The 10,706-nt window shown below is 51.8% G+C and overlaps 1 protein-coding gene across 1 annotated transcript in view; it reads right to left on the bottom strand.

Moving 5' to 3' along the window:
• The window catches only part of RNF43 (ring finger protein 43), a gene marked incomplete at its 5' end in the record, with an annotated part of 16,600 nt that extends 7,813 nt beyond the window's left edge, over positions 1-8,787 (bottom strand). Inside the window, 7 exons of the mRNA XM_009706317.1 lie at positions 4-238; positions 698-800; positions 1,388-1,543; positions 2,196-2,297; positions 2,834-2,965; positions 4,271-4,345; positions 8,634-8,787. Coding sequence (XP_009704619.1) covers positions 4-238; positions 698-800; positions 1,388-1,543; positions 2,196-2,297; positions 2,834-2,965; positions 4,271-4,345; positions 8,634-8,787 — 957 coding nt within the window. The remainder of the gene's footprint in view (positions 1-3; positions 239-697; positions 801-1,387; positions 1,544-2,195; positions 2,298-2,833; positions 2,966-4,270; positions 4,346-8,633) is intronic.
• Between the last annotated feature and the right edge of the window lie 1,919 nt (positions 8,788-10,706).

Genomic DNA, 10,706 nt, shown 5'->3' with positions numbered 1-10,706 from the left:
GGCATGTAATGGATGGTGCCAAAATCCAGCTGGGAGAGCTCTGGAGAGTGGAAGAAGGGGTTGCCATGTGCTGGCTCTGGGGGAAAGGTCCTGAGGTTCCTCTGAGGATACGCGTGTGGGAGATGGTAAAGGGCATGTCCCGGGTGCTGGCGGAAAAGGTGGAGTCGCCGTCCAGGCTCCATGTCCTGAGGGGCCAGCCTGGAGCTAGCGGCTGTGGCCTGGTCCACCGAGTCTCTGGCTGTGGAGAGAAAAGGGAGTATCCAGCATGCACCCCACAGCCCAGCTGCGGTAGCCCCAGCACCAGTGAGCCTCCACTGCACTCCTACTACGGTCCCACGTCCCACCTGTGCCCTGCAACTCCTCACTGCCACCACCAAACCATCTTGATAGTCCTGCACACACAGCATCCTCCCTGTTGCCCCGACCCTCAGATCCCATCTCCCTTCCCTGCAGGTCCCAGGACTGGAAACCTCTCGTCATGGTGCAGGTCCCAGCACCTCGCTGTACACGGTGGGGGCTCACACGTGCAGGGACCCCTCTCCATGCACGCACCGCCCTGTACACCCCTGTGCAGAGAGACAAACGCTCCTGCTGACGCACTGACTGCAGGCATCACCCAAGGGTACCTGCACCTCCTGGGCACAACCCCTGCGCCCAACCCCGTCCTTGGCTGGGAAATGCTGTGTCTGAGCCCTACCAAGGATATTGAACACGCAAAGCGGACACGTGTGGTGTTGCTGCAGCCAGGGGTCAACACACTCCCGGTGAAACTCATGGGAGCACGAGATGATCCGCAGTTCCTAGAGAGAGGTGGAGAGAAGAGGAGGAGTGTGAGCAAGGAGAACCATGTCTCAAGAACTGGATGGGTCTTTCTTGATGGAAGCGAGCCTTGTAGGATGGAAAGATGTCTAACGGTGAGCAATCTGCAGCCCAGCTTTGCATTGAGGGGGCCATGCAGCAGCCTGGCAGCTCTGGTTCTGCTTGCTATGTCCAGCTCTGGGGTGTGAACGTTTGGAGAGGTGCTAGCCCTCGGGAACAGGGGGGTTTCAGGCTGAGTGCTTTGGTGAAGCAAACCCCACTTTTGCCTCACTGTTTCTATGTGAATGTATTACGGACATTTTACCCTACAGTGACAGCTGGAGACCCATCTTCAGGGAATCCGAACCTGCAGGCAAATGACTTCAGCAGGGGCAGGGCTTTTTCGGTCAAGGCGCAGGCAGACTTCCATTGATGCCGGTCCTTTTCCAGCCCTCAGGAGTTGCCGAAGGAAACATCCCAAGGGTCTCCCACCCCTACCATGATGGCTCAGCTCCCACCGCAGCTCCCACCTGACTGCGGACGGGAAGCTCAGAGCCGTGGCTAACCAACAGCCGTGCCCGCAGCCTACCTGGCCCTCGCTGAACTCCTCCAGGCAAATCGCACAGACCGGGGCTGAGCTGCAGCTGCTGGCTGAGTCCCACCGCGATGCCTGCCGGCACCTTGCTTGGTACCTGCGCGTGGCCAGCTGCCCGATAGCCTGCATGGTCTGCTGCTGCAAGGAGTCCTGCCAGGGAGGAAGGAGGCTTTAAGGAGAGGCTCAGCCTTACATTACCATACTTCTCATTGCCCTTCTGCTTTCAAAATGGGATTATCAGGAATTTGGGAGTGATACTTCTTATTTCCAGAGGTGACTTTTTGCCTAACCTGACTTAGCCAGAGTAGGTTTTGTCACCAGCAGGAGACATCTGGAACTGGACATTCAAAATCACTCAGCAGTACTGAAATTTTGAGCCCTAAAGGCTTTCTACAGGACAAATGGGGTATTCTCAAATCTGGAAATACATCTGACTCTGGAAAGACAATTATTTAATTTGTTAAAATATTAAATTTCCTATTCCCTACCAATACAGACACTACTGTTAAAATCAAGAGCTTGTGGGCCAGCTCTGCAACTTTGGGTGCTGGGACAAGCTCTGAAAGGTGCTGGGACTGCAGGCTGCAGTGCTGGTGGGGCAGCAGGAGGAGAGCAAGGCCACCGCACAACGGATGCTGCCAGCCCATCTCAGGATCACTTCGCTCATCCCTGGGCCGCTCCTGCCTGATATGGCCACATCTTCAGTTCACACAGGGGCACATTTCCCCTCCCAAACTGTGTCTGTTCCAGCCTTTCATGTGTTTCTGTTTGCTCAGACGCATCTGCTCTGTGAAATTCCTACCTGAGTCCTGTTCAGCTGGCACTTTGTGCGGACAACAAAAATCAAAATGATGACGACCACAGTGCTGACTACCGTGAGAAGAATCCACACATCGTAGTCTGGCTGTTGGATAAAACAGGAAAGAAATTACTCCTGCATGGCAGGGGTGAGAGTTAGAGGCTAGGCAGGGAAATCCCAATCTCTTCCTGACCGTCAGCCTTTGAATACATGGTCCTTGGCCAAGCTCTACCTCCTTGCTCTTTACAGGTAGAAGAAAAAGGATTCAGTCTTTTCTGCACATTCCAGCAGGAAGGGAATTTCTCCATCTTGCAGCAATTCAGCTCTCTAGAGGCCATGGCCTAAGGTAGCACAAGATGAGAAAACCAAGGCTTGGTCTCACCTGAAGAGACAGAGAATCCCCTCACCTCACTTGTGATGCTGAAGCAAAAAAAAAAAAAAAAAAAAAAAAAAGCTGAAAGTGCTTTTGAGCCTTTATTTGCAGCACGTCATCTGAACGCTGCAGACAGGCAGCTCCTGCAAAGGGCTGTGATCTCCGTCCCTGGGAAGGAAAGCTCAGCATCTTTGGGAAAGTCCTATTCCATGGCACAGCAGCTTGGGAGGGAGGATATAGAAGGCAGTGGGAATGATGTGTCTCTCACCCAAGCTGGTGGCTCCTTGACCTCTATCTTCACGTGGGCCTCTCTGTTCTTGTTCACGACGCCCATGAGAAGCTCGGCATCGTGGCCTCTGATCAGAACCACAGGCTGACTCAGACCTCTGGGCTTTCTCAGCTGTAAAGAAACAAATACACTGAAAGATGGTCCAGAACAGCCTGAAACCAGGCCTATCCTTGCCCCCCAGGCTCATCTGGTTCCTCCTGATGCTTCTTGCACAAACTTTAGAGACTAACTGCTCCCCCAAACTTGCACTGTCCCTCTATAATGAAATCAGATGGAAGCTCCTCCGCTTTTACCAACTCTTCAGCATGGCTTTCTTCATTTCCTCCCACGGAGCCTCCTCATGCACAACTGGACACTGCTCAGTATCTCCTGTGCTGCTCTTTCAAGCCCCTGTGCAAAAGTTCTTGGTCTCTCCTCTTCCACGTGGTAACTGCCAACAGCACTGCCAACTCTACAGAAATGCTTCCTCTTCTTTTCCTGAGAGACCCATCAGCGCTCCCCATCCTCCCTCGGTCATTTGCAGGACATTCTGTTTGTTTCTGATCATACTGGCAGTTTTCCACCACAGCCCAACATAGGCAGCCTGGCATGGGCTGGCTCAGCAAGTGTCCGAGTCTGCCCTCTCCTCCAGACTGACCTGAATCAGAGCGGCCATCTGACCCACTAACCACTTCCCATACCCTTATTGAGCAACCTCAGCATCACCTCATGGGCCTGCACTCACTGCTGGCATCAGAAATTAAGTTGTAAGTGCATGAAAAAGCCACGATGGGTAGATCCAGCAAGCAGGAGTCAGCCCAGAGTTTTGATAAGCTCGGGCACCAGCTCCCCTATCTGTCCTCTTATCTAATGCCGGATGCTTTTCATTATCCCTTGATTATTTTGATGGGGAACCTATTCTTTTCCAGAGATGACAGCAGTGTTGGTGGAAGGGACCTCTGGAGGTCTCTAAACCAATATTAAACTTGCAGCAGGAGAATCACCAACAGCATAGCAGGGTGGCCATGACTTTGGCTTGAAAGCTCAAGAAATCACCTTTCCTTTCCCCGAAGATACACCAGGGCTGTCTGTACCAGATGGGATCGAGTAATCTGTGACTTCCCAAGAGGAAGCATCCAGCTCCTGGTGGAAAAGCTCAACAGACCAGACAACATCCTTTAAAAGCAGCAAGGTGCTGTTCGCAAGCTGCTGACCTGCTGGTGGCTGTGTGGAGATGTGCCATGGAGTGAACAGAAGAGAAAAGGACTGTCTGTGTGCATGGATGAGCTGGGTAAGAGCTAATGTTCAAAGCCAGCCTGAAGAATCCTCCTGGGACCTCCCACTGCGTGTTGGTGGCTTCTGGGTCCTGACCTGGGCACATTTTGGGATGAGACAGGGGCACTGTGGTTTAGCTGATAATATCAATGGAGTTTGTACCTGATCAGCAGCGCTTTCATCATCGGTAATATCAAAAAGGATCGCACGGGCTCCACGCTCCCCTGCCAGCTTTGCCTGTCCAAAAGAACAGAAGTTTTAGTGGACGTTTTGTATTGTACATCTGTATTAACATCTACCATTTGGATATGTATCTGCCTCCCTGGCTCTTCAGCGAAAGAAGCACCTACTGCTTAGATTGAGAAAATAATTTACACCTTGGTTTCTGTACTTGTGTTGAATTGCAGTGCCCACTCTTGCTAGAGCTCTGTGGTTCGCAGATGGTTTCTCCCTATAGTTGTGGAGGCAAATTAGTGGGTGGGCTTGCAGTCACAGCAACCCATAAACCTAAACACCAAATTCCCCAGCTGTCTGTGTCATGTGCCCCTTTGCTTCAGAGCTGGATTTGCTGGGGAGGGATTTGCAGCCCTGTTAGCCCTGCTGATCGCTACGCAACCCTCCCATCCAGGACAGCAGAAACCTCTGCAAGTCTCCACTTCTCACACTGGCTGCACCAGCCATGGGCTGTCTATGGGCCTGACTCCCGTACGCATTTCTCTCCCTGGTCCTCGTCCCCCACATTCATCAGGGAGAAGCTCAGGTGATGCCTGGGCTGTGGGTCTGGTCTAGGATTAGGAGGGGGGTGGCTTTTCGCAGCCCACTGGTTGCTGCGGTCCAAGGAGGACAGCTCTGAGACCCACCCAAATGCCACCTTGGTGAGGTCAAAGCACACTGTCCGGAGGACTTTGCGGGGTCACCCACGTCCTCCCACCAAGCCCTTCGAGCCTTCCAGGCAGGCAGAGGCAGCCTCAGGAGACAGGAACGTGAACAAAGTGCAGGGTTGGGCCTCTGTTACTCACGCAGAGCCCTTTGATCTGCGCGTCCCCGAGCGCCTGTGCAAACAGGGAGCTGCTGGAGCTGCTGCAGCAGTTTACCCATTGCATTGCCAAACTCCAGCTTAGGGGCCAGAGGTCAGTGCCGCCGCTTCCCAGCTGCAATATCAAACGCAGGGTGCCGGCTGAGCAAAGGGAAGGGGCATTCCCGGTGCAGCAAGCAGCGGTGGAGCAGGTTCAGCTCCATCCCTCGCTCATAGGTGCTGGTCACCTCCACGCACCTCGATGGGGAGAAGCCGGGTGCCAGAGATGTCTGCCTGGGCCTGGGCACAGGGACAGGGATGTCAAAGGAGGTGCAGATAGTTGGGAAGACTATGGAGGCAGGGCTGAAGGTTCTGAGTTGCTGATAGGATTTGACATTCTTGGGTTTGGTATACCAGATGGGGAAGCTGGAAAAGTGGGATCAGAGGCTCAGGGCAGGGATCAGAGACTGAAGTCCTGCCTGGGATCAAAGGCACCTTAGCATTTGCCAGCACTGAAGTAGAGTCAGGACTTTCAGGTCATAACTTCCACCCATTGGAGCCAGTCAAGCTTTGATGAACAATGAACAGCTCTACAAAGATTTTATCCTGCTAAAGACACCAAGGATGGGGAAACAAGCAACTGAGACTGCATAAGTGACTCTTCCCAACATCTTTCTGACTCCTGTTGCAGAGGACACAATTTTTGTTCAAGCTATTCACAACCTGCTTGCTTCAATCTTTTTCTGAGTGCTTGCTGTCTTTGCGTCGGATCTCTTCAGCCACATGGCACAGCTGACCTTCCTCTTTGAGGACTGAAACACTTTTGGTGCAAATATGTATTTACAGGATGATTTAGGAGGTTTCAGCAGTCTGCCAACCAGACTTGCAATCAATGGTTCACTCAGGAACAAAAATAGACCAAAAAATAACAAATGATGCGTCAGAAAGAAAAATAAATCACTTTGAATGGATTCCAGAGGTATTTTCCATGCCTTCCTCTCCCGTTGCAAACCAACCACCTTCCCAACTGGGTTTAGCTTTGGATGCTGAAGCAGTGCTAGAATTTAAGAGAGGAGAAGCAGCAAAGTGCCTCAGGTGGCTGGTGGAGTTATTCTCATGCTGGGCTGGACGGGGTTGTCTGTGCACACTGCTTGGCTGGGTGACAGCTAAAGCAGAGGTTATGATAACAGTTTGCACATGGCTATTTTTATCGTCATTGATATAGTGCTGCAATTCAACATGCAAAACTCTACCGCAAGGAACACATGCCAGGAAAACAAGGCTCCTGCTCCAGCAGCAGCCACACTCCACAGCTACATTCCTTCTCTTGAGGAGAAGCATTGTCCAGGGATTTTGAGGAAGAGATCTGTATGATGTTGGAGGGAAGGAGCTTGGCAGAGGCTTCAGGAGGATGAAGAAGCAGCCAGATAGCAATTGAAGGGGGATGGAGGAACCAAGGTACAAAGCAGGGCCCGGGGATGTGGCCAGCTTAAGGAGCATTTGCCTGTATTTCATGGCTAAACTAGTCCTGGTTGGAGGGAGAAGAGTTGTGAGCCTCCCTGGGTGAGATCTTGGAGAAGGATGGCAACCGATGTCACGTTCAGCTGGATCCCAAAATCCAGTGTTGGATTTGGCTCTGGTAACAAAGCAATGATGACTGAAGGCCAGTGAACTGTCACTTTATCAAGTCATGAGCATGGCAGTGAACTGTGGGGTTTATTTGCTTTGTTAGTGGTTCTGGAGAACGGATCAAAGCTAGTGAGGATGACCATAGTACAGCAATGTACCATGTCTTCTCCTCCCTGTGCAGACCTTGCTCAGCCAATCCCTGGACTCAGTAACACACTGGCATTTCCAGTATTGTGATCAGAGTCTCAAAGATTAAAGACAAAACTAGCAAACCAGTTTTTAAACCTTTTAGGTTCTACAGTGGAAGATGAGCCTTTGAAGCTGCTCCTTCCTCCTGTTCAAGATCCTCCACAGTAGCTGCACTGACCAAACCAGCCATCGCTGCCCCCACCCCCAGCATCCTCCCTGGTCAGCTGCAGCAGCCTGGGACCACTATAACGTGATGGTCACATCTGGATGGACACGGGAGAGATGGAGCACCCAGCTGTGCTCCCTAAGGCACCCGCAGAACCCTTCCTCTCACGTCTATCACAAGCTGCACTGGAAGCCCTTGGGTTCGCTCTTTATCTCACCATCCTCGTGCATCCCTAACACCCACAGGTGGGACCAGGCCATTTTCCAGATGTGGGGTAACTGATAGCAGGTCTGTAACTCCACCACACTGGCTTGTCCTAACAGCTGGCATCAGCTCCAGAGCAGCACCAAACCAAACTTAGGCTTCCACCCTGGTCCAGAAAGGGATAGGCATTGCTGCCTGACTGCAGGGAAGCAGCCCTGAAGTGGAAAATCCATCACAGCATCACATCACTTTCCTGGCTTTTGTTGCCACAGCCTCTGTGAAAAAAAACCCAACTGCTGGGCAGGAACAACTCCTTGGTACAAGTTTTACCTGCCTCTTCAGCAGAGCTGCAGGGAGGACAGAAAAGGACCCTGTCCCCATCCCCAGCATGTCACTACCAGCAGAATGCAGACAACAGGGGTGGCATCACATGAATGCAATCCAGATAAAGCCAAGGAGAGGTAAACAAGTTTTTTTTTTCATGTTTGTACCATGCTTGTGGAAAATAATACAACATTTAGTGCAGAGACAATAAAAGGACGCCGTGAACCACTGAAGAAAAAGCTAATGTTAGCCTTATCCACACAACTTTATCAGAGACACAAAGATTTTAAGGCTTAAAATGACCCTCGTTCCTACCTGACTTCCTTATTACTGGAGAATTGTACCAGTGACCTCAGCTTTTGACACAGTAACTGCTGTTTCACTAAGGTACCTCTTTCAGAGGAGACTTGATCTGAAGACCTCTGAGCTCTCCCATCCCTTTGTAGGGTGGATGGTGGCCTGCGCTATTAACGAGTCACATCCCACCACTATTTCGTCTAGTTTGCATTTGTCTGAATTGCTCAGCGCTGAATTTTCACTTGCCTCATCCAGTGAAGTATTACAGTACTATTTTTGAAGACAGAGGCACAGAAGATATTTTCTGTGATCATATTTTCCCACAGGACAGAGGACACCGAGAAACATAAATCCCCCCAACAGGCCAGCACGCAACGGGAGGCTGCAAAACAGGAGGGGCACAAGGCTGCTGGGCAGTAAAGTGTATGAGATGCTGGGGTAAGGTCTGAGCATCCCAGAGCAGTCAGATTAGGGAAAACACCACACCTTTTACAAAGCCAGGCAGTCCAAAAGATAAGGAGGGGTGGGTATTGGGGATGGCTGGCGCAGGGCATCTCCCAAAGAACCCCTTCCTCCAAGGACCCTGCTCTGTCCTTGTCCTTTTCTCCACCTTCAACAGCTCTTTCCTACCCTGCTGTCTCCTCCCGCTCTTACTCTTTCTTGCACCAGGTTGGTGCCATTCGGGGCATTTTTGCACCTACCTTGTTAGCCAGCGACAGGCAGGGGTTGGGATCCCGATCTGGTTGTTCAAGCTTGACAATGGTGATGAATCCCGATTCGGTGTGTTCATCCTCGCTGCTGTTGCACAGGGACAGCGGGTGGGACTGCAGGACAAAAACAAAGGGAAACTCAGATCTTGGGGCTCAGCACTGCAAAGGGTGGCTCAAGCCCACCACAAACTCTGTGCCGTAAGGATCTGCCTGGAGCATGTAGGACACCCCTGCGGTGGGCATCACCACTGCTGCTACATCCTATGGTCCTGTCTGAGAGTCAGTGAGGATTTGAATGCCACACAAAGCAAGTCACTGTCAAAGTTTTGGTTCACCAGGAAAATGTCCCAGAGAAAGGTGTAGTTTCTATCCCAGGCTGTGCTGAGGTCTGGCTTTGTCCCCATCACAGATATTCAAAGCCAGAGCAGCCCACAAGACCACAGCCCTTGACTTCTGGGGCGGAGCATCCAACAGTGCAGGTCTTGGTGCTGCAAGGACTGCCAGCATCCTCAGGCTGCAGGATTTTCTGCCTGCCAGCGTTCTGGGCAAGGCAAAGGCACCACAACAAAAGCAAACTGGTGGCCTCAAAGATTCAGACCTTTTTGTTTCTCAGCGACCAAAATCAACAACTTTATGTTAAATTTGCAGAGGAGAAGCCAAAGGAAGGAGTGAAAAAAATGAAAGCACTTAAAGAAGTACCAGGAATGAAAAGGAAGAGGAAAAGGTCCCAGTAAGCACATCCCCAGTGGGTCCTGGGAAAATGTTCATCAGCTTGAGCAAAACTGCTGCCAGGGGGGAGCTGAGATGGCATGGGGTTGAGGCAGTGGGTCTGGGTACACCCCTCTGCAGAGCACCCTACAGAAGGGGATATGGTGTGCCCCAGCATGTTACGGGGACACAAGCTCTGGGGCTCACTCCTGTCAGTGGCACTCTGTTTGGGTTTTGGTGGTCAAGTCCACTGGAGGTGAACCTGTCCTGCTGCTGGTGAAGAGCTGGGATGGGCAGCACCTGCTACCCACCGCTGCACCTCATTCCTGGGCATTCACCGTCATGATGACATCCAGTGCTCTGATCCCTGCCTGGAAAGTGTGTAATCGCCTCTGATTTTTCAGTCTAGCAGTGGAGGGACGATGGTCTCATGCTGGATAGCAGGATGTTCAAGGAAACTGTTGGCTCCCTCTTGGGAGTGCCATCATCTTGCATGATCCCCCCTCCTCAGCTCTTCCTAAAAAAGCCATCTGGCTTCCTCCTCTGTGACGACATTGTGGTGTATGAAGCACACCAGTTATGGTACACATAAGTCTGTAAATAGTAAGGTTGCTGGACGACAGCTTTTGTTACTTCATCGGGGTGTGGAAGCGTGGGAAGCAAGCAAGAAACCTCAGTATTATAAACCAGGAGGATTAGGGCAGGGTTTGTGTCTGGTGTCCATCCAGAAGCATGCCCTGAAGGCTTGCCTACCCTGCAGGTAATCCTGCAACAACATCCCGGTGCTATGCAAAAAAGGCTGTTGTCTTGGAAGATTTAAAAACAGGGGGAGGAACTGTCAGAGCAGCCCAAGGACACTCCTCACCCTCCATCCACACTTGGCCATGTTGCCCCAGGGGCTGTGAGGCAGCGTTGCTCCCATCCTCGGGCTGCTGCATACCCAGCACAGACCTAGGGCACCCCAAAATGCGGGCTCACCCCTCAGCACAGGGCTGGCAGGAGCTGGGGAAGAGCCAGATGAGGTTTCCTCCTCCTTGCCAGCTGCTTATTGCGGAAATCCAGCTGCAGGGGAGAGGGAGAACGGTGCTCATTTCACCTAACTTCAGACATGCCGATGTTGCCTTTTAATGTCCGAGTGGGTCGCAGGAACAGGTCCTTCAAGGAAGCACGGCTCACCCAGGCTGTTTTTAGTCACATCCTTCAGGAGGAGATGCACCATGCCCATTTCTTGCTGCTGACAAGAAAGGAGTGTAGGCGACTCCCTCAGATGCAGCCATCTGTATGGAAGCCTTCAAAAGCCAAAGGAAACAGGCAGCACCTCTGCTCACTCAGAGATGCAAAATGGCCTTGTTGGCT

This window comes from Cariama cristata, unplaced genomic scaffold, assembly GCF_000690535.1.
Source record: "Cariama cristata isolate BGI_N322 unplaced genomic scaffold, ASM69053v1 scaffold34028, whole genome shotgun sequence".
Taxonomy (NCBI): Eukaryota; Metazoa; Chordata; class Aves; order Cariamiformes; family Cariamidae; genus Cariama; species Cariama cristata.
This window is presented reverse-complemented; position numbering and strand designations above follow the sequence as displayed.